Raw genomic sequence first — 26,530 nt, 5'->3', positions numbered from 1 at the left:
GGAGAGGAGGTAGGGGCAGGCAGCCCAGCACAGGGAGTCAGAGCAGATTACCCTGCTCATATTGGGTCAGCTTGATGCAGGTGTCAATGCCCAGAACACAGGAGTCAGTGTGAAGGGACCTGCACTGGCCAAATCCAGGATAACATAAGAATCAGAATAAATAATTATAGTAATGGGTTATAATCTGTTGAATAAACTAGGAAACCATGAGTCCATACTGATATAAACAAATAAATGAATAAATTTAAAGTCTGATGAGAAACAGGTTATTTTTACATAGTTTTAAAGTACCTCCTCATAAAATACTTATTTTGGGCAAAGGAAGAAAGAGCAACTTCACAGTGGAATAGCCTGGCAGACACCACCTTAATCAAATGAACAGAGTGAACCTTATCAGTAACAGGACAAATGAAAATTGTGTGCCATCACATCAAAAGTAAATGAGACAGATACAGCATCACTTCTGTGATATTCCTGCCACAAATACAAAACCTGAATCTCATCCTGAAGAAACATCAGGCAAACCCAACTGAGGGACATTCTACAAAATAATTAGTCTTTAATCTCCAAAAGTGACAAGGTCATGAATGTCAAGGAAGAATGAACTGTTTCAACTGAAGGAGATTAAAGAGACAAGACAATCAAATGCAATGTGTGATTCTAAACTAGATCCTTCCGCTCACTAAAGGACATCTTTGGGACAACTGGTACAATCTAAATGGGAATTGAAGATTAGATGATAGTATGGTATAAACATCTATTTCCTGATTTTAATGGTTTTATCGTGGCTAGAAGACATATCCTTGCTTGTAGGAAGTAGACACTGAAGTATTTGGGGGTGACAAGGCATCAAGTTGGCAACTTACTCTCAAATGGTTGAGGAAAAAAAAAGTTCTTTGTAATGTACTTGTAATATTTCTAGAAGTTTAAGGTTTTTCAAAACAAAAAGTTAATATAAGCGAGAAAACAAGAATAAAAATATTATAACCTATGAGTGGTGAAAACCCTCCTTTGAGCAACAACAACAAAAAGCAATAAAAGATTGATAATTCAGCTATGGAGAAAATAAACACCAAAAATAAAGCTTAAAGACAAATGACAAATTGGAGAAAAACACTTGTAACTTATTTCACACACTAAACACTAATAATCCTAATATGTAATAAAACACTTTAAAAATTGAAGAGAAAAAGACCAATACAATCCAATAGAAAAGTGGACAAAAATTTGAACTGTTCATAAAAAGAAATGCAAATAGGCCTTAGACATATGAAATATACAAAAAGATGTTTAACCACACTTATAATAAAAGAAATAGAAAACAAAACATGCTGTGTAATGATGAAGGGAAAATTGGCCCTCTTACATACTGCTGGTCAGAATATACAACCGTACAACCTGTGGAGGGAAATCTGGCAATAAACAGTAACATTAAAAAAGTATTCACCCCGATCTCAGCCATCTCTCTTTAGGGGTATAACCAGATATCTTTGCCAAGATATCCTGGCAAAAATATGAAGTGACTTATGTACATAGTTATTTATTACAGCATTGTTTGAGTCCAGAAAAGACCAAAAACAACACGAATGTTCATCAATAAGGAAATCACTGAATAAAGTATAATATAGTCACACAGTGGAACACTATGCAGCCATAAAAGGGAATGAGAAAGATTCTATATCCTGAAATTGGAGTTACCTCTAAGTTAAATAAGCAAGGTGCAGAGCAGGGTATGTAGTATGCTACCTTTTGTGTAAGAAAGGATGGAAAGGAAAGAATAGGACAGAAATCAGGCTTCTGTGAATATACCTTGTTATATATTAATACTTTTGACTTCAAAAGTAAATTAAGTTTTTAAAATTAAATCATTGGAGAAACTGTGGGACCACAGAGAACTGCCAAGAGAGGCAATCAGAGAAAAGCTTCATAGAGAAAGTAATTTTTGAACTGGGACTTAAGGATGAATAGGAGTTTTCAAAGAAGAAAGAAAATGAGGCTATTTCAGGCAGAAGGAAGAGCATGTACAAAAACCTAAAATGGTAAGAGCAGAGATCTCGCTGCTCTTGTCCACGGACGGTGTTTGGCACAGTTCCTGGCACAGTTGTTGAATGACTGGAGCACACAGGAGCTCTCAGGGTTAAACCCAAGGGGAGTGTGAAGGTAGGAACAGGAAGGATAGTGAGAAACAAGACTGGAAAGGTAAACAGGAGCCAGAACATGGAGGGCCTAGTACACTGGCAATTTAAATTTTGTCCTTGTAAGAGTTGGGAAGGTTTTAAGCAAAAAACTGGCACAATCAAATTTGTGATTTTGAAAAATTTCTCTTTGAAGATTCCTCTGCTAAGAAAGGTTTGGGGAGTTAGGAGGCAGAGAGACCAGTCAAAATTCTATTGCCTTAATCCAGATGAGGTGACGATGGCCTGGTGTGTGTGGAGAAGATGAATCTTCGAGATACTAAGTGGATAGAATCATCAGGATTTAGTAACTGACTATACGCAAATTATGAAGATACCTCAATTTCCAGCAGATATAATTCACTGAAACAGTAATTTGAATTTTTCTTCTTATATTTTTTCCTTTCCCCATTCCAAAAAATACCTAAGCCCTTTGGTACTTCGTTTTCCTGGCCTCAGAGCTTTTGTCTAGATGAAGAGCAGAAGCATTGTTAAGGTGCTTTTGTAAAAAACCTTATTAGCGCATTCAAAAGGTAGTACTAGGCTTTCCTGAACTAAGGAGACCATTCTAGGTTACATGGCTAAGGAGTTACAGAAACAGACCATCTTACAGTCTTCCATGTCCTCAAAGAATGTATATTCTAACGGGGAGTAAAGAGGGTAGCAGGGAGAAAAGACAATAAGTCAATAAACAAAAAAAATATTGGGTACTGGTAAGGTGCAATGAAACAATGAAATTATGAAGACAAGAACATAAGGGAAGGAGGGCAAAACCAAAGAGACTAACAGCTTTCTAGCTCCCTCAAGGCCATTCCTCAAGGTTCAGCTTCCTCAGGATTAAATGAGATAACAGGACTTATATTAGCACTTAATAAATGTTAACTGCCTCCCACACATACATATTTTCCAGATTCCACTGTAACCAAAAGCACTGTAAAAGACTGGTTACTTACAGGAACATGCTGAGTTGAAGAATAAGAGTCCACTGACTGAGGAGATGAGACTGAACAACTTGAGGAGGCTGGAGAAAGTGGCTGAGGTTCTGCCTTAATATCTTTAACTGAAAAACAAGGGGCAACAATTTTCCCACTGAACAATATAAACTCAGAATGAAATGAATAAGAAAGAAGGTAAAATCTGCTTTTAAAATTCAATGATATAGAAGCTAAGGTCACCAAAATATATCATCAAGTGAAAATTCAAGAGCAGAAAATAGTAAACCTAGTATGCTTCCATTTGTGTAATAAATTATACATGTGTATACTACTGTACTACTAGCATCTGCATTAACTCTCTTGAAGGAGGAACATAAGAAATTGATAACAGTGGTTATCAAGCAGAACTTGGTGGCTGAGGGACAAGAGCCAAAAGAGACACTTTTCTACTCTACAGACTTTTTGTACCTTTTGAATATTATGCAATATGCAAAATTATAGCCTCCCCCCAAAATAATTTTAAAACATAAGAAACAGGAAAGAATTATTGTGGAAAGCATTTTTGACAATACAATTAAAACACAAAAATGTTCCTATCTTTTGAACTATGTATTTTTAAAAATGTGCTGAGTAACTACAGCCTAGGTGTTCCTAGGTGTCAAATTTATAACACGGTAGGAATGGGGAAGAGAAGAATCTCTGTGGCAGACTGTGTTCTCCAAAGTTAGGTGCAAAATATCTACCATATCTCATGATCTATAATGTGATTTTGCCACTTCCCCATCAAGAAGTAGCCACTATTTCCTCCTCTGTTTGAATCTAGGTGGGCTTATGACTTCTTCAATTGACAGAGTATGGAAGTAATGCTAGGTGAATCCCAAGGCTGTGTTACATTAGGCAATGCAGCTTCTATTTTGTGTGTTGAAACACTCACATTTGAGCCTTTGAAGTCTGACTACCACGAGACCACCAGGCTGTGAGGAAGCCAGGCCATATAGAAAGGCGACGTGTAAGCACTCAAGTTGGCAGTCCTAGTCTTCAAGTCATTCCAGACCAGGCATCAGACGTGTGAGTGAAGAAAACTTAAGGTAACTCTAGCCCCCAGTGTCAAGCTACCTCAGCCTTCAAATCTTCCCAGATGAGGTCTGGACACCATGGAGCAGAGACAAGCAATTCCTGGTGCATCCTGTCCAAATGCCTAACCCACAGATTCTGGGAGCCTAATAAAATGGTTATTGTTTTAAGCCGCTAAGTTTTAGAGTAGTTTGTTACACAATGGTAGGAACCAGAACACTGGCCTCGTGTAGCTCTTATTCTGTGAGGGAAGACAGGAATTGAGCAAGATATACAAATACATAAAATGAAAGGGAAAAGGAAATGCAGCAGTGGGGAGGACTGCAATTTAGATGGGGAAATGTGCTGGTTATTTACACATTGTCTCTCAGCTCTAAGTCTACCTTCTATAGTCTGTGATGCAAATTATTAATACATGTCTCAGCTGGCTTCCTTTTAGGTCCTGTCCATAGGGGATACTAGAAGGATACTAAAAGGTAGAGGGAAGAAGGGATTTCTTCATCCTCCCATCAGCTTCATCCCAGAAGGGACAGTTTGCTCCAGGTTCCAGCTTTTTTCAGCACACCTAAAACCCACCTCATTGGGCCCCTTAAAGATACTAGCATTAGCCAGGTAGGGCCTCCTCCTCAGATGTGTATACACGGGACCCCTACACTAAGTTCCTAGGTTCTACTAATCCCAAGCTTCTTCCCTTTGATTCCCTAAATTCTGTCTAATTCTCAGATAGGTTAATCTCTTAGAGAATATTACATATAATTCAAAATCAATATTTCTGAATAATAAATTTTTTATTCATTATGTGACTAACACACAACTATGAAATTCTTTATATCTATTTTGGCAAGAAATTTACGTATGCCTTGCTACACCAAAATAGAATGTAGTCCCTGGAAATTTTTGGCCTACAAAAGTGGCCCAGTAACCCCACCTAATTTTGACTATTACCAAACTACAAAATAATATGGACCCATTTAAATTTTTTATCAATGAAATACAGCATTACCTGTACAGAATTGATCGTTGATGTCCCAAATGCCTGTCTCCCAAGGCATCAAATCAAAATCAAAATCAAGATTATCAAAATTATTTTCCTGTAGGTTTCAAATCAGCAAAAGATTACAAGATTAAAATATATACATCCAGAAATCAAACTAACAGATGCAATTTGCCATAAATAATATAATTGTGATTACCCAACTTAGTAAAAATAACTTTCTAAGTTAATCAGTTCATCTTGAAAATACATCTTGGATAGCTTAGAGATAAACCAATTTAGTTATTTTAAGCACAGTAGTAACAGCTAGGAAGGAGGTATTGAAGTCAACATCTATCTGAAAGATTCAGTTGGTCTCATTCTTTTCAGTGGAAATGGACCTTTACAACAGTCACAAAATATGTGTTTTGTCATAAAGGAGATCCAGCAAAATAAGTTTTCCCATTGCCATTAAGGAAAAGAAGTCACAGCAAATGCCTATTTACAATATCATCTCTATGTACAAGGGAAAGAATATAGATGTATCCAAAAGACATGCAGGAATCATAAAGAGACTGTAACTGAAACTTCAAATATACCAATTACTAAAATGCTTATGGGAGAAGGAAGAGATCCATAGGAGGATGGGTAATTTTATATTTTTTTTACTGTTCTGTACTTTTCAAATTTCTAAAATAAAATTTCTAATTTTTTTTTTAATCCTAGAAGATAAAACTAAGTTTCTCAAACAGGGGTCAGTAAACTTCTTAAAGGGGCTCTTAGTTTCTTTTCATTCAGATGACAATTTTTAAATTTAAATATAATCATATTCTGGGTCATCTGGATGACCATCTTATACCATATATATTAATGAAGAACTGCCACATGATTTCAGAGCCCTCATATGAGCTTAAGATTAAGACAGTACCACAACTATTTTAAATGTTTAAGGTTACAGAGATAAGAACAGAAGTAAACTTAATATATAAACAGTACAACAAAGTTAAAAAGTAATCAATATTAACTTAATGTGACAGATAATAAAACAGCAAGAAAGCAAGCCTCAGGAAAAAAGTAAAGGTTAATCTAGTTATCAATAACAACAATTTGGTAATAATTTCTAGAATATTATCATTTCAAATGTCTATTCTGTGGTTTATTTTTATTGAGAATGTAACAGAAGGAGAGAAGGGAAACTTTTCTTATACTGCCCTAAACTAAGTAAATATTATTGCAAATTATATAAAGAGAATGTGTGAAAGTTCACATAAAAAAAAAGAAAAAACTACTTAAATTATGAAAGAACCACCTTTTAAATCAATCTCCTTTGCTTTTTTCTCATATTGGAATCTAGCTATCAAAAAATTAAGCAGCCCCACACTTTCAGCAACGAAAAATCTTCAAACTTTCTTAATCTAAGTAAACTGAGGAAGGATATTTGCCTGAGTGCTCGCAATACTTTTTAACATGTTCAACAGTGGCATGACCTACTTCGAGGATGATTCATACTCAATCTTCAGACAAAAAAGTCAAATACATTTTACAGCATAAGAATTTTATCTGGTTGGAAATTTCACAGACCCATTTTATGTAAAGCAAAACATACTGGTACTTATATACTCTAGTTCTTCAATGACTTCTCAAGAGAAACTTGCACAGCCATGTGAAAGAAGAATGACAGTTTTAAAGCTAGAATGGGCTGTCTGAAACCATTTAATCCAATCTCTTATTTTATATCAGAAAAACTAAGGAACTGAAAGATTGAGTGACAGAATGTTAGTTATAAAATCAGGATCATATTTCCCTGAATCTTTCAAATTTACTATATTGTTTCTTGACGATGTTAGGCTCTGGAGGTTATGAAAAAATACCAGTTGCTTAAGCAACCAGCCAATATTAAAAGCCAATTTAATCAACAGACAACACTGTAAAGCATCTCACAGAGTAAATGAAACCACTAAAACCTCATGCATTGATTTTAAAAAATATCATGTGTTTCACTCCCTTCTATTGATTCATGGTAAAACAAGAATAATTTAGCAGTTGTTTTACCATGAATCAATAGAAGGGAGTGAAACACATGATATTTTTTAAACTTTTTCTTTGTCTTAAACTCACTAAGCAAGCTTTATTTTTAATAAGGGCTTAAAAAATAAGTGATAAATATTCAACCTGATTGATATGCATATAAAATCACTCTGTTCACTTGAACTACTTCCCAAGTCAAAAAGCACCTCATCCATTAAAGAATAAGACAAAGTAAGAGTTCAGGCCAAACAGCTTCACATATACTAATCCAGAAAAGAAAAAAAAATCTAAAATATTTTTGAGAACTTAAAGTGCTGTAATAATAGCTTTTACGCATACTTCTAACCACCCAAAGGCAAAAAATAAGGACATTTCTAAGTTTCAGAGCTTTCAACACTAAGTATACATAACTTTAAAAAAGGAAGTTGGTAAGTTCTCTTAACTAGATCCATGACACACATACTCCTTAACATCACACTGTTTACCTTATGCAGCAAAATATCTGTAAAAACCAAAAAAAAACCCTGGGGCCAAAGGTAGACTTAGAATACAAGTCTTCTCATACCAAGACCAATGCAATTTCTACAATCCTACATTCACTGACTACAAAATGGCTACTAACTTTCATACTTAATCTTGAAAGTTATTTAAACTTAAATAACTAGCCTAAACGTGTTATCCTGAAATCTTCTTGCAATAATTAAAGATTAAATATCACATTATTCAGCATTTCTCCTCTAATAAATACTTACATAAGTTTCATTTGCCGCATCCAATTGCAGGTCATCATAGCCAAGTTCAGCAAAGAGGGCAGAATCTTTGGACAAAAGAAAAGAATAGATATTTACTGTTAATTCAATGTTTTGACAAAAGAATAAGTGCTGTATCCTTATGCCAGCTCTATTAGGGTTTCTCATTAGCCATTAATATTACTGATAAACTCTAGGAGTGTGAATGACAACCAATTCAAAGCTGGTTTCTAACATATGTATTGTTTTCCACATAATTTTTATCTTGTGAACTAAATCATTATACCAGGGATTAAAAAACAGGTTTTATGTCCTGTCATGTTGGACTAATTGATAGTGACTTTCTGGAACATTACTAACACAAATTCTGAGGCTTCATCTGGGTTCAGCACAAAAAAAAGTGACATGGTTGATCAGCGGTGATGACAGGACAGGAATATGGCAACACATGTACCAGGTATTTGCCATCCTTGCCTTAAGTTAGGGGTACAACCTCTATTTTCTATCCAAACAATAAGGAATTCACTCATCTAAACCATTTCATTTATTTCAACAAATCTAACTATGTTCCAATTTCCTAATAAGATTTCCTTATAAACTGAGAAATATATGAACACAGGTCAAGGTGCTGATAAGGCCAAAGAAGACTGATTACTGTATAATCTGTAATGTGTCTATTTTCTTTAACATTTCAGAACTTCAAGCACTTTGAAGAGTTTCCCAATCTAAGTCTGCCTTTGTACTCCCTACTAACATGCCACTGAAATTTGCTCTGGTGATTTCCCTACTTCACATATATAAGAACTACACTGCAAGTCTCTCACCGACTTGGCCAACGGTAGAAACATTTCACCAGCCTAAAACAAAATAGTACATAGCACATTTTTTGTGTGTAGTGATAATGAAAGGTTATTCATATAACTCTCAGAAAAGGACTACCTTAAACTCAGCTGCAGAGCAAAACAAAACAAAAAACCCATATAAGTAGATGACTGTGGCTATGTACCTTACACACAGGCGAAAACTTGAAAGAGTTCTTTATCTGCTGCCTCTCATTTCTCTCCTCCCTTTCCTTCTTGAACCTATTCAAATCAAGCTTCCCCCACCAACACATACACACGCATACACATCAGGTATTATGTCACCAATGATTTCTCCTCTGCTAAATTCAATGGTAAATTCATGGTCCTCATCTTACTCTCAATAGCATTTGAAACAGTTGATCTTTTCATATTAATGAAGCATTTTCTTCACTTGGCTTCCAAATTACCATACTCACCTGGTTTTCCTCCTACCCTACTGGTTGGCCCTACCTTACCGGTTATTCTTCATCTTCTTAACATGAAATTGTCCCTGGGCTTAGTGCAAACTTTTCTATCTATTCTACTCCCTTTGTGATCTCAGCTGAGCTCATGGCTTTAAATAGCATCTATACGCCAAGGATTCCTAAATATACATCTCCAGTCCATACCTCAAGACGCATGTACACAGTGAGTACTCTACCTCTCCTCTTGGATATCTAAAAGGCATCTCAATCTTAACACATCCAAAAGTGAGCTTCAAATCATCCCTCACCAAACCTCCTACTGGTTCGTCCTCATCTCAGTTAATGACAATTCAATTATCCCAGGAGCTCAGGTCAAAAACCTTAGGAGTCATTGCTTACTTCCTCACTCTCTGTATTCAATCTACCAGTAAATCCTGTCAGCTCTGTCTTCAAAGTATGTATTGGTAATGTGGCATCTTACCTTTCCTTTCCATTCTTCCTTCCCTTCCCTACTCTTCCCAACAGAGATGTCAGCAGAGCAAGGAGGGTGGTGGGGTTGTGTGTGTCATCCTCTGTGGCAATGTGCCTGGTACCCAAGGAAATAGGATGATATAGGAGGGGAGGTGCCTTGTGGAGGTGGCAGCATGCCTCAGATGCCAAAAAAATGGAGCAGTGGGAGGAGGAACGGAGTGGCAGATGTAAGAAGCAGCCTGAGTGGTTAGGAGAGTGATAGTAGCAAACAGATGTGTTAATTGATGGAGCAAATGATAAAATATATTAGAGCTAGGTTTCTCACTTTCTGAGGGATTTAGAAACGTGAAAAGGGAAGAGAATAAAAGAACCCTAAGATGTTGCACTGGAATTAGAAGTATTAATACGAACACATTTTCTTAAAATATTCATACACAGAATTATAGATGTTTGTATATGTGTGTACACATATACATACATGTATGTCCTAGTTCTGTCTGCTAACAGGTCCTAGAAACGAAGACATCCCACCAGCACTGAAAAATCGTATGTTTCCAGACCTTGGATACTGAATACCATCCTCTACTAAACGGAAGTCCACTAAAGGGCTCCTTAGAGAAAGAGCTGATTCCAGGGCTTAGGCAGAGAAAGTGCAAAATAGGCTTCGGAAAATCTTGTGCCAGAAAATAAGGAAATCCTCAGAGAATGACGGAAACATGTCAAAAGAACAAAGGAGCTGATATGAATGGACTCTTACGGGTCAATTCTCAGAAAATCTGAGCATCAAAATAAAGCCAGATTACAACCCATTGAATCAAATAGGAATTAGTGAGCTCATAATGAAATAAACAAAGAAACAGAGAAAGCTTTTTCTTACAGTATAATGTCAATTAATAAATGTACACAGAATGTTAAGAGAGAATCACCATTTGGCATTAGAGTGGTACTTGATATAAGCTGGAGTTATCAATGGAGGCCAGGGCTGGTGAGTGAAGGTTTAGTAAGGAATAGGACATTGGTGGCATTCAGATTATCTCCCCCAAAATACTGGGTTAGCCAAAAAGTTTGTTCAGGTTTTTCCATAAGATGTTACAAAAAAAACCCAAAGGAACTTTTTGGCCAGCCCAATACGAATCAAATGTAAAAGGGGAAATAGTGACTTTACAGTGGAGAAATCCAGCAGATACTAACTTGACAATCTGATCAAGGTGAACATCACCTTGGAACAGGTCAACATAGTGTGCCTCTATCATTCCTCTAGCATTCCTGTCACGGACTCATGGCCTGATTCTGGTCATGAGGCAACAGTATATAGACTTAGGTTTAGAGTAATCTTACAGAACAAAAGACCTGTACTCTTTAAGACTGTCAAGAATACAAGAAACAGGAAAAGACTAAGCAACCATCCCAGGTTGAAAAACTCTAAGGAGACATGAAAAGTAAAAGTAATGTGTGTTTGCAGGTAGGGTCCCAGACTAGAAAGGAAAAAGAGCCATTATTAAGACATATAGCAAAATATGAATGGTATCTGTGAATTGGATAGTAACGCTGTATCAGTGTTCATTTCCTGACTGGAAGGAGTGTATGACAGTGATATAGGACAGTAACCTTGTTTGGGAGAGGAGGGGATACACATTGCAGTATTTAAGGGTAATGAGTTAACAACACATTTCCCTCTCTTTTTCTCTCTCTAAAGAAGGAGAAATGGGGCAAATACAGTAAAATTTAACAATCAGGGAATCTGTCTGACAGGCATGCAACAGTTCTTTGCACAGTTCTTATAACTTTTCTGTAGGTTTGAAACTATTCCAAAACTTAAATTTTGAATAAAAAATACACATGGGGAGCTTCCCTGGTGGTGCAGCGGTTAAGAATCTGCCTGCCAATGCAGAGGACACGGGTTCCAGCCCTGGTCCGGGAAGATCTCACATGCCGCGAAGCAACTAAGCCCGTGCGCCACAACTACTGAGGCTGCGCTCTAGAGCCCACAAGCCACAACTACTGAACCCATGTGCCACAACTACTGAAGCCCGTGCGCCTAGAGCCTGTGCTTCGCAACAAGAGAAGCCACCGCAATAAGAAGCCCACGCTCACCACAACTAGAGAAAAGCCTGTGCGCAGAAGAGACCGAACACTGCCAAAAATAAAATTAATAAAATAAATTTATTTAAAGAAATATATATATATATATACACATGGGTATATACGTATGCATATGTGTATGTTTATATATCCACAGTCAACCACTTCCATTATCTCCACTGCTCTCATCATAAATCACTTGGATTGATGCAGTAGCCTCCAAATGGTCTCTCTGCTTCTGCCCTTGACCCTCTTTCAGTATATTTTCAATAGAGCAGCTAAAGTGAGCCCATAAAAACATAGGATGTTATTGGGAATCAGGATTTACACAGTAGGAAAAGAGAAATAAAAGTATATAATGCAAGAAGGTGAGAAAGAACTCTGTGGTACTGGCTTTGAACTGTGGGTATTAGCATGAATTCATGCTTTTTAAAAATACATATTTCCTTGTTCTTAGGAGATACACAGTGAAGTGTTTAGGAGTTTCATATTATTTGCAGCCTGCTTTCAGATAATGAGAGAAGAGAGAAGTGTGGGTAATACTGACAGAAAGAGTGAGTATGGCAGGATGTTAATGGTAAGTCTAGATAAGGGAAATACAGGTTATCACTGTACTGATCTTTTTTAACTTTTCTGTGGTTTGTGAATACTTAAAAAAACTGAGCGTGGGTTGGTACATACATTTGTATACTACAGAATATCTTAGAAAGATCCATGAGGAAGTGGTGACATTGGTGGCAGTGGTTACCTATGAAGTATCTCTAAAATTTACTACCTACTTCTATATCTTTTTCACCAACCCCACACTACCTACTATATAGATTTCTCCTAACAGTAGTAAACTATGGTAGCTATTAGTTTTTGTTTGCTCAGCAAGCTTTCCCACCTGACTGCTGCTTTGACCATTTATTTATTCTTTTACTTCTTATAAGATGAGAAATGGCCACTGGAAAACAGTGGTGACCTTAGAAAGAGCAGCTTTGGTGGAGTGGTGGAGCCTGACTGCATTGTGTTCAAGAGACAGTGAGAAAAGAGAAAGTGGAGTCAGTGAACATGGACGTTTTTTAAAAAAGAATTCTGCTGTAAAATAAAAAAGAGAAATGTAGTTGAAGCTAAAAGGGAAGTAACATCTAAAGAGGGTTTGGGGGTTTTTCTTTCTTTTTCACTCTAGACAGGAGAAGCAACTACATGTAGGGATGGAAATGAAGATTCAGGAAACAGAAGGAAGAATAGCTTGAGCAATATTCTTGAATAAAGGGGTGGGGGCGGGGTGTCTAGGGACTTCCCTGGTTGTGCAGTGGTTAAGAATCCACCTGCCAATGCAGAGGACATGGGTTCGAGCCCTGACCTGGGAAGATCCCACATGCCATGGAGCAACTTAGCCCGTGTGCCACAACTACTGAGCCTGTGCTCTAGAGCCCATGAGCCACAACTACTGAAGCCCACGCACCTGGAGCCCACGCAACACAACGAAGAGTAGGCCCCACTCACTGCAACTACAGAAAGCCCGTGAGTAGCAACGAAGACCCAACACAGCCAAAAATAAATAAATAAATTTTAAAAAAATAAAACAAAGAAGGAGGGGTCTAAAGCACATATAGAAGTGATCGGTTCTAGCATTCCCACCAACAAAGAGAAGGCAAATATACTGGTACATGCGTAGATGAGGTAGTAGGAGATTGCAGCAGTTCTCTTCTGATTCAAAGAATGCAGGAGGAGGTGCTGGAGGTTTGAGGAGAGAAGAACCTTTATAAAAACGATCATCAGAGAGAGAGGACCAAGGAAATATGATCAGCCAGGTAATACTTAATGGTCTATTTCAGGTTAGTATCATAAATTTAAAGTGAGACCAATCAGCATGGTTGAATTTTCTTTTTTAGCCACTTTCAGCTACTTGAGTGCATTCATGGAGTAGACAAAGTTGTATTTAGCCAAGGTTGCAGTTGATCAAAGAGAGAACTACAAAACAAGAGAGAGACAAGGATATTGAGGGTGTGAGGGAATGATTACAGAGATTGTCCATGGAATTTAAACTGGATAAGGGGAAAGTGATAACATAAAGGGGACGAGGGACAGTGAAAAGATGGCAGAATCTCAGCAGTGTTGAAGGTACCACTGGAATTGGAGTACTAAAGAGAGTGAGCTGGTAAGACAGAAGGTGATGGTCAGAGTGGGATGTTGGAAACTGAGATTATGTTACTAGTACTGACAAGGTTTAGGTTTATGATTGGGGAAGAAAATGCCTGAGACAGGGTGGAAGGTGGAGAGGAGACCCAGGAAACGAGAGATCAGGGTATTTGAAGGATCTTCTCTGAGAATACTGGAATCAGCCAAGAATCATGATGGAAGGAGTGTTAAAGAAAGTGACAATAAGCTAGGAACTAAATTTTTTCAAAAAGTGAGGGAGAGTGAACCAGAAATCACCAGATGACTATAAGAGGGAGAGGGAGAGGACAGCATGTGAGACAATGTGAAATTTAAGCCTGGATGTTTTTAGGGAGGATGAAAGGAGAATGATCTAAAAGTAGCAATGAAGAACAAGGAAGATAACTAACCCACTTTCAGAGGCCCTAATGGAGAAAAGGTTTTGAGAATGAAAAGAGCTACCATTCACTAGGACTTTAGGGAAAACCGTGTTATCAGGGGAGTCAGGTTTTGGTCAACGCAGGAGGGTACAGAGAACTTTCACAGAAGACACTGAATTTATCAAAGAAACCACAGTGGCAGATGGAAGCTTCTGATCTTGGTACATATATCTTATGTGCGGCAAAAAAAAAAGTGGCTTTTGCAAATTGTAAGAAAAAGAAAGGGAGGGAGTGAGGGAGGTAGGAAGGAAAGAGGAAAGGAAAGATATACAAATGACAAATAAAGCATATGGGACTTCCCTGGTGGTCCAGTGGTTAAGAATCCGCCTTCCAATGCAGGGTGCATGGGTTTGATCCCTGGTCAGGGAACTAAGATCTTACATGCTGCAGGGCAACTAAACCTGTGTGCCGCAACTACTGAGCATGAGATCCACAACTAGAGAGCCCACATGCCGCAACTAGAGAGCCCACATGCTCTAGAGCCTGAGCACCACAACTAGAGAGAGAAGCCTGCACGCCACAACGAATATCCCACATGCCGCAACTAAGACCCAACACAGCCAAAACATAAAATAAACAAATATTTTTTTAAAGACCTTTCCTTTAAAAACAAATAGATAAAGCATATGAAAAGATGCTCCACATCACATGTTATCAGGGAACTACAAACTACAATAATGAGATACCACTACACACCTATCAGGATGGCTATAATCTGAAACACTGGCAACACCAAATGTTGGCAGGACTGGAGCAACAGGAATGTTCATTCACTGCTGGTGGGAATGCAAAATGGCACAGCCACTCTGGAAGACAGGTTGAAAGTTTCTTACAAAACTGGACATACTCCTACTGTATGATCCAGCATTCATGCTCCTTGATATTTACCCAATTTATATGAAAACACGTCCACATAAAAAGCTGCAATGGAGTTCCCTGGTGGTCTAGTGGTTAGGATTTGGCGCTTTCACTGCCATGGCCCGGGTTCAATCCCTGGTCGGGGAACTGAGATCCTGCAAGCCTCACAGTGCAGCCAAAAAAAAACTGCACATGAATATTTATAGCAGCTTTATATATAACTGCCAACATTTGAAAGCAACCAATTTTAATTCTCTGTGCAGTGTCCATCACTGGAGAACAGTTTGTGGCTGTCCCTTCACTGCATGTAAGCCCTTTATAAGACGGAACCTGTCACTCTTGTCCCCCACGCCTGGCCCTCTTTCCTGGCCTCAGTCTGTCTTTAACTGGTTTTGAGACCCTAGAAGCAACCAAGGCGTTTTTCAACAGGTAAATGGATAAACAAACTGTGTGCTATGGACCAAATTGTGTCCCCCCCAAAGTTTATATATTGAAGCCCCCAAGATGACTGCATCCAGAGGTAGGGTGGTCTTTATGAGGTAATCAAGGTTAAATGAGGTTACAAGGGTGGGGCCCTAATCTACTAGAACTGTGGCCTTATAAGACTAAGAGATAGGTCTACCTACCTACCTACCTCTCTGTCTCCCCCACCTCTTCCTCCTTCCCTCCCTCCTTCCCTTTCCACCCCTCTGCCTCATGAGGACACAGCAAAAAAAAGTGGCCATCTATAAGCTAGGAAGAGAAGTCTCACCAGAACCTGACCATGCTGGCACCTGTGCTTGGACTTCCAGCCTCCAGAACTGTCAGAAAATACATTTCTGTTGATTAAGCTTCCCAGGTATTTTGTTATGGGAGCCCAAAAGACACTGTGGTACATCCATACCATGGAATATTATTCAGTGCTGAAAAGAAATGAGCTATCAGGCCATTAAAAATAGAGGGATCTTAAATGCATTTTGCTAAATGAAAGAAGCCAAATTAAAAATGCTACGTACTCTATCATTCCAACAATATGAAATTTTAAAAAGGGCAAAACTAGGTGACAGTGAAAAGAACAGTGGTTGTTGGGGCTTTGGAGGAGGGAGGCAGAGACAAACAGGTGGGGCACAGCGGATTTTTTAGGGCAGTGTAACTATCCCATATGATACTGTAATGGTAGACACATGACATTATGCATTTGTCAAAACCCACAGAATGAACAAGAGTGAATCTTAATATAAACTATGGACTTTAGTTAATGCTAATGTATCAATACTGGCCCATCAATTGTAACAAATGTACTCCTGTAATGCAAGATGTTACCAATAAGGGAAACTTGGGGGGCAGGGGAACTCTGTACTATCCCCTCAATTATTCTGTAAATCTAAAACTGTACTAAAAGTAAACTCTATTAAGTATTAAAAACAATTACATGAAATAGAATTTCAGCATCCATAAATAAAGTTGTTTTGGAACATAGTCATGCTCAGTTTACATTGTCCATGGCTGATTTTGTACTACAACTGGTAGAGCTGAGGAGTCAGAACAGAGACCACACGACCACAAAAGCCTAAAATATTTACTATCTAGACCTTTACAGAAAATGTTTATAGGCCTGTTCAAAATTTCATCACCCCACATAAAGGGAAAATGCACATGGGATGCACATCCCATCATAGGCTGTTCTGAGTAAGTCATTTTTAATTATACAAAGTTGTTAAGAGTCACAAGTACTAATTACATAATCTGATTTTAAAAATTTTAACTAGCTAGCTTCTAATATAGAAAAAAAAAGTCAAATAAATCAGTGAAGTACTTGAACACCCAAAATGGCAACTCCCAGAAAAAGAGTCCATATTCTACTGAGAAATGTTAGCAAACAGTAAACTTTCACTCCAGTGCCTGCAAAATCTATCCTGCTTACTGAACACTTGAGGAAGCAGAATTAAAGTGTTCCACTAAGAAAAGATTGTTAACAGTTTGAAAAGAGAAGCTTGGAAAACCATGGGAAATGGGCATGTTCAGGGAGGGGCAGGGCAAGGTACCTGAGCTGAGTCAGTGAACCTACTACAAAGAACTGAATGCTCTGTTAAAGAACATTAAGACTAGGAGTCAACTGGTCAGATTAGTCAGGAAAATGCAGCCTGGGTATCAGAAGACATAATAATGCTATCAGGAAGTGCCTCACAGTTATAGTTTAAGAAACATCATGAAAATATAATAGTTGACTAGCTGAGAAAACAGATCATAACAACCGAGTATACTGAAGTAGATTTGTTAATAACTGGGGGGATCTTGGTAAAAATCAAATCTGTAGAAATAACTTAGGAAAGCAATATAGAATAGTGACTAAGTGCACAGGCTTTGGAGGTAGACAAACCTGGTACTGATCCTGTTTCTGACACTCACTAGCTATAAGACTCTGAGCGTTCGTTCTCTCTCAGCCTCAGCTTCCTCATCTGTAAAATAACAATACCTCACTGGACTGTTGGGAGGATTAAATAAGATAATGCATGTAAGAGCTAAGCAGGGCACCTGACACAAATAAAGTGCTTACCGGCAATTGTTCCTATTACTACGACTACACTTGGCTTGGGATGTAAGAGCTAAGCAGGGCACCTGACACAAATAAAGTGCTTACCGGCAATTGTTCCTATTACTACGACTACACTTGGCTTGGGATGTAAGAGCTAAGCAGGGCACCTGACACAAATAAAGTGCTTAACGGCAACTGTTCCTATTACTACGACTACATTTGGCTTGGGAAAATACATTTGGAAGAGATAGTCTAACGTTTTTCCTACAACTCATAGAAAACCTATCCAAGGACTGAAATAAATCTCTAACACTATATAATTTAAGAGAAGTTCTGCCCTTGGAAAATCAAATGAGGACTTCAGTTCAACAAAGAGAATTGAGATTACACTCTTGCTACTGAGAACGATGGTCCAAGGGGGAAAAAATGAAGGTCAGTCTGGGTTTCCCCCAAATTTTAAAGCTAGTGAAGGGTGTAGGTTCACCGCAGGACACATTCAGGGACGTATACAACCCCAAATTCATACTGAAGCCCAAGAAGAGTATTAGTACTATGTCTGGCAAACAAGGGAGGAATATAAGTTTCTTCTAAACACTTAGATGATAAAGCTTCTCCACTCTCATTTCCACTACATTCCATTCCACTCTTCCTGACCACAAAACCAAACAAAATATCCATAACAAGAAAATTCAGAGTTGTATTCGGAGAGCAATCAGGATTATATCCGTTTATAAGCGTTAGGTCTACGTAATCAGGGACCTGGGGTCAGGTGCTGGGGTGCTTTGCTTCTCTGCCAAGATGGGCATCAGCCTCGATCAATAGTGGAAGCTTCGAGATGAGGATTCACATTCTCTCACACAAACCAAACACGTACACGTACACTCCATGGCAAGCATCTCCCACATCCCGCACTCTGAGAAAATAGCTTGCAGCCTTTTTGATGGTCACAGCCGTCCTGCCCTAAGCTTCCTAATGACGTCGTTTTCACCCCACAAAATCATCACCTGGTACTTTCCCAGAGGAAGCGGTGAAACACGGTAGTAATTCCAATCAGGCAACATTTTACGCTCGCTGTCCCCAGGGCAGAAACCGACAGGTTCTGCTAGACTCTACTAGGACCACGAACGGAAGCAACGAGTGGCCCTCGCTCCCTCGGCAGGGTGCGTCCACACCTGTCACCACAAATGCGCAGAAGTAAGGGGGAAGAAACCTGGAGCCACCCCTGGTACAGTCTCATATCCCACTCACCCCACTCTTCATCCGGCCGGTGAGGGAGTCCCGGACTAAAAGGGGACTCCATGGTGCCGGCAACGCCAGCCGGCTCCCCCGAAACACACGTTCGCCTGCCCTGGAACTCGGCAACTAATATCTGGGACGGTGGCGGCAGATGGACAAAATACCCCGTAACGCTGACGCGACGGTGGCCGAATGAAGACAAATTACTTCTGCGCGAGTGACGTCAGAGACTAAGCTAATTTTAAGCAAATCTCTGAGTAAATATTTCCCTTTTGGAGGTTTCGGCATTTTCTGTCCCGCTGTTTTAGGGAAAAAAGAAAGAGACGTAATCACTACTTCGGTTAAATAAGATATATTGATAACATAAAAAATGGGGAAGAAAATCCTTTCTGAACATACTGGCTCGTCCCCTGAGTATCATTCTCAATACCACAGTGTAGATATATCAGAACAAAACTAGAGATTAAGAAAGTAAAGTTGGTTTAATTTTTACGAAAAACTCACTATCAATGTAAAAGTTCTCCGTATACACAAGTGTGTGGAAGGAAAACACACAACTATTTTTTCCAAATTCGTTGGAGCTGCCTCTCCACTGGCACAGTACCTGAGATAAGCAAAAATACTATGAATCGTACTTCTAGAAAGACTACGTTTATTTAAACAAATTTTAAAACGTAAATATAAAAGATAAACTCCCCCAAATCAAACTCACCTCCTCAAACATACATTTCTAAAGCATAGTACCTAGTAGTGAAAGTCCAAGCGACCCTACCCTAAGACCTACAATAAGGTAAATTCCCAGTCTTTTTATTACTAAAACTTAAGAAACGGTTTTGTTTAGAAAAATCCATCTACGTCACAAACTCTAACTGAAAATTTTAACTAAGTTTGACGAAGCAGTTTCAAGAATGCTACTTAATGGAATTTCTTTTTAAAGCATTTCAGCAGTTGAATATTTAAAATACTCTACCTTAAGAACACATATCCCCAATGGAGAAAAGACAGTCTCTTCAATAACTGGTGCTGGGAAAACTGGACAGCTACATGTAAAAGAATGAAATTAGAAAACTCCCTTACACCATACACAAAAATAAACTCAAAATGGATTAAAGACCTAAATGTAAGGCCAGACACTATCAAACTCTTAGAGGAAAACATAGGCAGAACACTCTATGACATAAATCACAGCAAGATCCTTTTTGACCCACCTCCTAGAGAAATGGAAATAAAAACAAAAATAAACAAATGGAACATAATGAAACTTAAAAGCTTTTGCACAGCAAAGGAAACCATAGACAAGATGAAAAGACAACCCTCAGAATGGAAGAAAATACTTGCAAACGAAGCAAATTTTAACAAAGGATCAATCTCCAAAATATACAAGCAGCTCACGCAGCTCAATATCAAAAAAACAACCCAATACAAAAATGGGCAGAAGACCTAAATAGACATTTCTCCAAAGAGGATATACTGATTTGCCACAAACACATGAAAGGATGCCCAACATCGCTAATCATTAGAGAAATGCAAATCAAAACTACAGTGAGGTATCACCTCACACTGGTCAGAATAGCCATCATCAAAAATCTACAAACAATAAATGCTGGAGAGAGTGTGGAGAAAAGGGTACCCTCTTGCACTGTTGGTGGGAATGTAAATTGATACAGCCACTATGGAGAACAGTATGGAGGTTCCTTAACAAACTAAAATAGAACTACCATATGACACAGCAATCCCACTACTGGGCATATACCTTGAGAAAACCATAATTCAAAGAGTCATGTACCACAATATTCATTGCAGCTCTGTTTACAATAGCCAGGACATGGAAGCAACCTAAGTGTCCATCGACAGATGAACAGATAAAGATGTGGCACTTATATACAATGGAATATTACTCAGCCATAAAAAGAAACGAAACTGAGTTATTTGTAGAGAGGTGGATGGACCTAGAGTCTGTCATACAGAGTGAAGTAAGTCAGAAAGAGAAAAACAAATACCATATGCTAACGCATATATATGGAATCTAAAAAAAAAAAATGGTTCTGAAGAACCTAAGGGCAGGACAGGAATAAAGACACTGAGGTAGAGAATGGATGTGAGGACACAGGGAGGGGGAAGGGTAATCTGGGACGAAGTGAGAGAGAGACATGGACATATATACACTACCAAATGTAAAATAGATAGCTAGTGGGAAGCAGCCGCATAGCACAGGGAGATCAGCTCAGTGCTTTGTGTCCAGCTAGAGGGGTGGGATAGGGAGGGTGGGAGGGAGACGCAAGAGGGAAGAGATATGGTGATATATGTATACATGTAGCTGATTCACTTTGTTATACGGCAGCAACTAGCACAACATTGTAAAGCAATTATACTCCAATAAAGATGTTAAAAAAAGAACACGTATCCCTCTAGGACTAAGTGGAATCTTTCCCTCGGTTACTAAACAAAACAAATGCTTCCCAGAATCCTCCAAACTCCTCGTGGCTGGATGATTACTACAGATTACACAATCCCCAATGTACAAAATAGCCCTGGGACCCAAACCCCGAAAAAAAATCACGAAATTCCCTTACGTTAAAGGTGATTCCTTCTGTCATCAGCTAACTAATCAGTTTTCATTTCAGGTGCAATTTATAAGATTTTTATTCTTACCCAACTGCAAATTCAAAAATTGGCATAAAACCTAAAATAAAACCAGCAAGTCTTCTGTATCCACCAGATAATTTAGCCTTTTTTTTAAGAAAATCACCATGACTGAACTCCAATAAATTTTCGATTTTTTAATTTTCAAAATTTTAATTTTTTATTCAAGTGCAGATAATTACAAAACAAGCACGTGTGTACTTATTGCCAAGAATTAACAAATATTAACTTTTCCATTTTCGTTTCAGATTTTTCATAAGAAATTAAACATCGTAGATAAAGTTGAGGTCTGCGTTTTCCTCTGCTTCATTTCCCTCCCTCCACATAGACAACTTCCATTATAAATTTTATGGTAATCATTCAAAGCCATTTTTTATTTTGATCATGTTTAAATATGTGTATAGATACATACATTTAGTGCTGTTTGGGGGTATTTTAATTTACATAAACTTATAGCACTAATGTTCTCCAAGTCACTTTTCTCATTCAACATTACTTTTTGATGATCTGTTTTAACTGTTCTATAGTATTTCCTTGAATATATACATTATTAATATACAATATAGACTTTTTTTCATTTCCCTACTGGTGAACATTTGGATTGTTTCAATTTTTTACTGTTACATAAAATATATCCTTCTATGGGTATCCTTGTGCATATATGCAAGAATGTCTTTAAGATATATGCTGGATCATGCAGTAGGAGTACTACTATTTGCCAAATTATACCAATTTACACTCTCGTTAGCAGTGATGAATTCTCACCAACACTAGATGTAGTCAGACTTTTATTTTTTGCCTGTGAAGGGTGTGACTATAATTTACATTTAAATTAAATGTAAATTAAAGAGGTGGTGCATCTTTTCATGTTCATTAAACCTTATTTCCTCTTCTGTGAATTGCCCATTCTTACCTTTTATAAAATTTCCTATTGGATTTTCTTTCTCTCAATGATGTGTACACCTTTAAATAGTCTATTCATTTAACCCGTATGTATATAGCAAATACCTTCTCTTAGGTTGACACTTGTCTTTGTTTATGGGGTTTTTGTCCTCTAGGTTTTAATTTTAACATAGTCAAGTGTATCAAATTTTGTTAATGATCTGTTATTTGTATATTGCATAAGAAATCCTTCCCCCTACTGAGGGAAGTTTTCTTTTCATAGTTTTAGTTTCATTTTACACATCCTTTTCTTTAAAAAAAATTTTTTTTTAATTCAGTTATTGCTGGGGTATAGTAACACTATTGACTTTTATAGAGCAATTTTGTATTCAAAAACCGTATTGAATTACATCATTCTAATATTTTGTCTGTAAATCCTCTAGAATTTTCTGTGTAGACTTACTGTACACAAACACTAGCATTTAAAAATCTATTTTATTTAACATCAACGTTTTAAAACTTAACCTTTAATATGGAAAATTTCAAACAAACAAGAGATAAGAATCTGTCACTTGCAGGAATTCCCTGGTGGTCCAGTGGTTAGGACTCTGCCCTTTCAGGGCTGAGCACTTTCACTGCCTCACTGCTGATGTCCGAGTTCAATCCCTGGTTAGGCAACTAAGATCCTGCTGTGCGGTGCGGCCAAAAAAAAAGAATTTTTCATTTGTCCTGTATAATTTCTCACTTTGTGATTCTGCTGATTGTAATATCTAGGGGCTTGATTGGTTTTGTTTTTTTGTTTCCTCATTTGTTTTTGCAAAATTTTTTTCTGGAGATTTTTTTTAAATACAAGGAAACATTTTCGATTATCATTAAGAAATGTGCTGTTTGTAGTTTTCTTTTTTTATATGCACATTAAGGAAGCTTCCTTCCATTCTAGTTACCTTTTTTTTTGTCATAAATGTTGAATGTTATCAAATACTTTTTCTTTCATTTATTCATTTGCTTTCAACTTAAACCCTTGGCAGAGAAATAAAATTTGAAAGAATTTTATGTCTAGATCCATACCTAGGACTTTACTCTGGCATCTGGTAATGTCTCTTCCCACAGGTTAAGAATCCACGATGCCAAAGTGATGTGCTCAGCCAGGACACGTGGTCCCTTTCTAGACACACTTCTGACAACCAACTAGCCCAAATAGCTCCAAGCCTTGCTCAGGCCTCTGACAGAACTGTGCCAATACTGTATGCCAGGAGTGTAGACAGAGCTTAGAAATGTGAGGTGGGGAGTCCACATATACATATACACCAGGGTCCGCATGAACAAATCCAGGGGTGGGAAAAGGGGGGCAGTCTGTAGGTCAGGGGCCAACTCTCAGTGCATTGCCACATTTTGTCATGAAACTCCATGAAGTCAGAGAATTCTAAATTCAAACCTTGTCTTCCAGGTCATTATGAAGATATATTTGTCAAGAGAACAAAACATTTTAATAGTTTGGTAGCTTTATTTATAACTTTGAAGAGAAATAGAATATAGGCCTCAATTTGTACCCTGCAAATGTTGGTGGGATGCCTGACTAGTGAATTTATAGCTTAGTTAAAAACTGCATTTCATCAGTACTATTAGATTTTACAATCTGATTGACATTTTTAGTATGACATCTTTAAGACAAATACCACCCTGAACAGTGAGCCCAAATATTAGAATATAGAGGTTAAAAGCTCAAATTTTGGAGTAAGCCAAATCTTGCTTCTAATCTAGGTTCATTTGCTATGTAACTTTGAGGAAGTGACTTAATCTTTCTGAGCCTCAATTTCACCTGTAAAATGGGAATAATAGGATCTATCTCATGGCTGTTTTGAGGATTAAATCAAATACACATTAAGTGTTTAGGATTGTGACTGGCAGGTAAGTGCTCAATAAACTGCAGCTATTTTAAGGGAAAGGTTTTTTCTTAAGAATGCTAATTTTTTAAAAATATTTATTTATTTGGCTGCGTCGGGTCTTAGGTGCAGCACGCAGGATCCTCTCTAGTTGTGGCGCACGGGCTCTAGAGTGCATGAGCTCAGTAGTTGTGGCATGTGGGCTCCAGGGCCTGCGGGCTTTGTTGCTCCGCAGCACGTGGGATCTTAGTTCCCCATTCAGAGACTGAACCCACACCCCCTGCATTGGAAGGTGGATTCTTAACCACTGGACCACCAGGGAAGTCCCTTTAAGGGAAAATGTTGACTGCTACTAGCTAGGCACTATACTAAGTTCTTTATCTGCAGTGTATCACAAAAATCCTTGTAATAACCCAGATACTACTGTTATCTCCATTTTATGTAAAAAGAAATTAAAGCTAATGCAAATGACCTTTCAAACAACCCTGTCAGGACAGCAGAACATATATTAATCCCATTTTGTGAAGATGAGAAATGACTCCCAATTTTCAAAAGACCTGCTCCCTTCCAGGAAGATGGTGATCAGTAGAGCCAGAATTATTAGAGCCGCTCTCTGACCTCTACTTCAGTACTGTTTTCACTGTACCACACTGCCTCTGAAGTAAGGTTAATATTGCTATTTTCAACAAATGTGTAAATTCAAATGTTTTACATTGATATTCCTAAATATTAAAAAGAAAGGATTCCTTTTTTATTTTGAGAACAAAGGCATAACGGATTTACCCCACCCCCAAAATAAAACATTAAAAGACTTCAAATCTGAAAATCTTGCTTAGTGGATGTTTCACAAAAGTTCAAAATTTACATAAAGAAAAGTCAGGTATCCCAAAATCATTCCTCATTGGCAAATACCAATTATCTTTCAAAAAAAGAGACTATTTTGTCAATGTCTCCTGGCTAGCATATAAATTACAAGGCAGAGATTTTATCTCGTTTGTTCAATATATCACCTAGAATCGCGTACATAAAAGGTGCTTAGTAAATATTTACTGAATTAACAATTATAAATTCAAATAAAATCTATGTCATTTTCTCTGTGATAGATGCCACAGTGTTATACATAGGTATTAGCTTGAACCATATACAAAACTGCTGCTACTCAATTACTTTTCACCTACAAAGAGGCAATTTCATATGGTTCAACCTAATTGTTTTTACAAAGCTTTCTGGAGTATAACATTACAAAGTAAAGAAGTAAACAGGTATTGTGAAAGCTAAGACAGAAGTGGAAAAATTTTTTCTCCTAAGAAAAATTTATTATACGAAAGCTGCCAAAGGCTTCAGGTCCTATGCTGAGATATTCTCAAGAATCACCTATAACACTCCCACACTTTTAAAGAGGATCATGATTCACATTTTTTTGCATTTAAAATAACTCCCATTTTGGTGTTTATGTACATATACACTCACATGTGTAAATATGAAAAACATATTAAGAACATGGACTATATTTCTCTTTATTAGCTAATTCTGATTTAATGTAAATGTTCAAGTAACTAATTAGGTATAATTCTAACTATTATCAATGAGTAAAATAAATTCCAGTCTCCAGAGATCACATTAAAAACCTAATCTGGGGGCTTCCCTGGTGGCGCAGTGGTTGAGAGTCTGCCTGCTGATGCAGGGGACACGGGTTCATGCCCCAAGAGGCCTGCGTACCGCAAAAAAAAAAAAAACTAATCCGGACATATTACCTTTTCCAATACACTAACACATCAGGCTAAAAAAGGTGATTGATATGTAGTTACTCCACATTTAATTTTCTTCATCATTAGAAATATACCTAACATTAATACCTTTCTTTAAGTAGATTACTTCAAAAAGTATCATAGGAAAACCACACTTTAGTCAGTGTTTTACTGATGTCCTTTTCTTCTACATTTCCAAGAAAAACCCAGACTAATGTAGCTTTACTAATGTCCCTTAAAAGAGAGAAAGAGAAATGTCAAAATATGTCCAAACAAATCTGCTTTACATTTCTAGAAATAAAAGAATGTCACTTAAACATGACAGTTTCTAATTTTTATACATAATTTTGTCCATCTAGACCTTAAGATTACATAACTAACATTCCAAAAATCACAACTTTTAAATATATATGAAATAAAGAAAGTA

The 26,530-nt window shown here is 37.6% G+C and overlaps 1 protein-coding gene across 3 annotated transcripts in view; it reads right to left on the bottom strand.

The window, feature by feature from the left end:
- Positions 1–19,086, bottom strand: part of ATF6 (activating transcription factor 6) — a 220,362-nt gene extending 201,276 nt beyond the window's left edge. The window contains exons 1-4 of one of the 3 annotated variants that reach the window (XM_027099237.1): positions 18,716–18,734; positions 7,937–8,001; positions 5,187–5,274; positions 3,128–3,234 (exon numbers count right to left, since the gene is read on the bottom strand). In XM_027099237.1, the coding sequence (XP_026955038.1) occupies positions 3,128–3,234; positions 5,187–5,235 (156 nt within the window). In that variant the 5' untranslated portion in view covers positions 5,236–5,274; positions 7,937–8,001; positions 18,716–18,734. Of the gene's footprint in view, positions 1–3,127; positions 3,235–5,186; positions 5,275–7,936; positions 8,002–18,715; positions 18,735–18,959 lie in introns of those variants that run through there. The other 2 variants (XM_027099238.1, XM_027099240.1) reach the window with 2 other exon arrangements.
- Between the last annotated feature and the right edge of the window lie 7,444 nt (positions 19,087–26,530).

The sequence above is a fragment of the Aethalodelphis obliquidens genome, unplaced genomic scaffold, assembly GCF_003676395.1.
Source record: "Aethalodelphis obliquidens isolate GAN/ISIS:26980383/991018 unplaced genomic scaffold, ASM367639v1 scaffold130, whole genome shotgun sequence".
NCBI lineage: Eukaryota > Metazoa > Chordata > Mammalia > Artiodactyla > Delphinidae > Aethalodelphis > Aethalodelphis obliquidens.
This window is presented reverse-complemented; position numbering and strand designations above follow the sequence as displayed.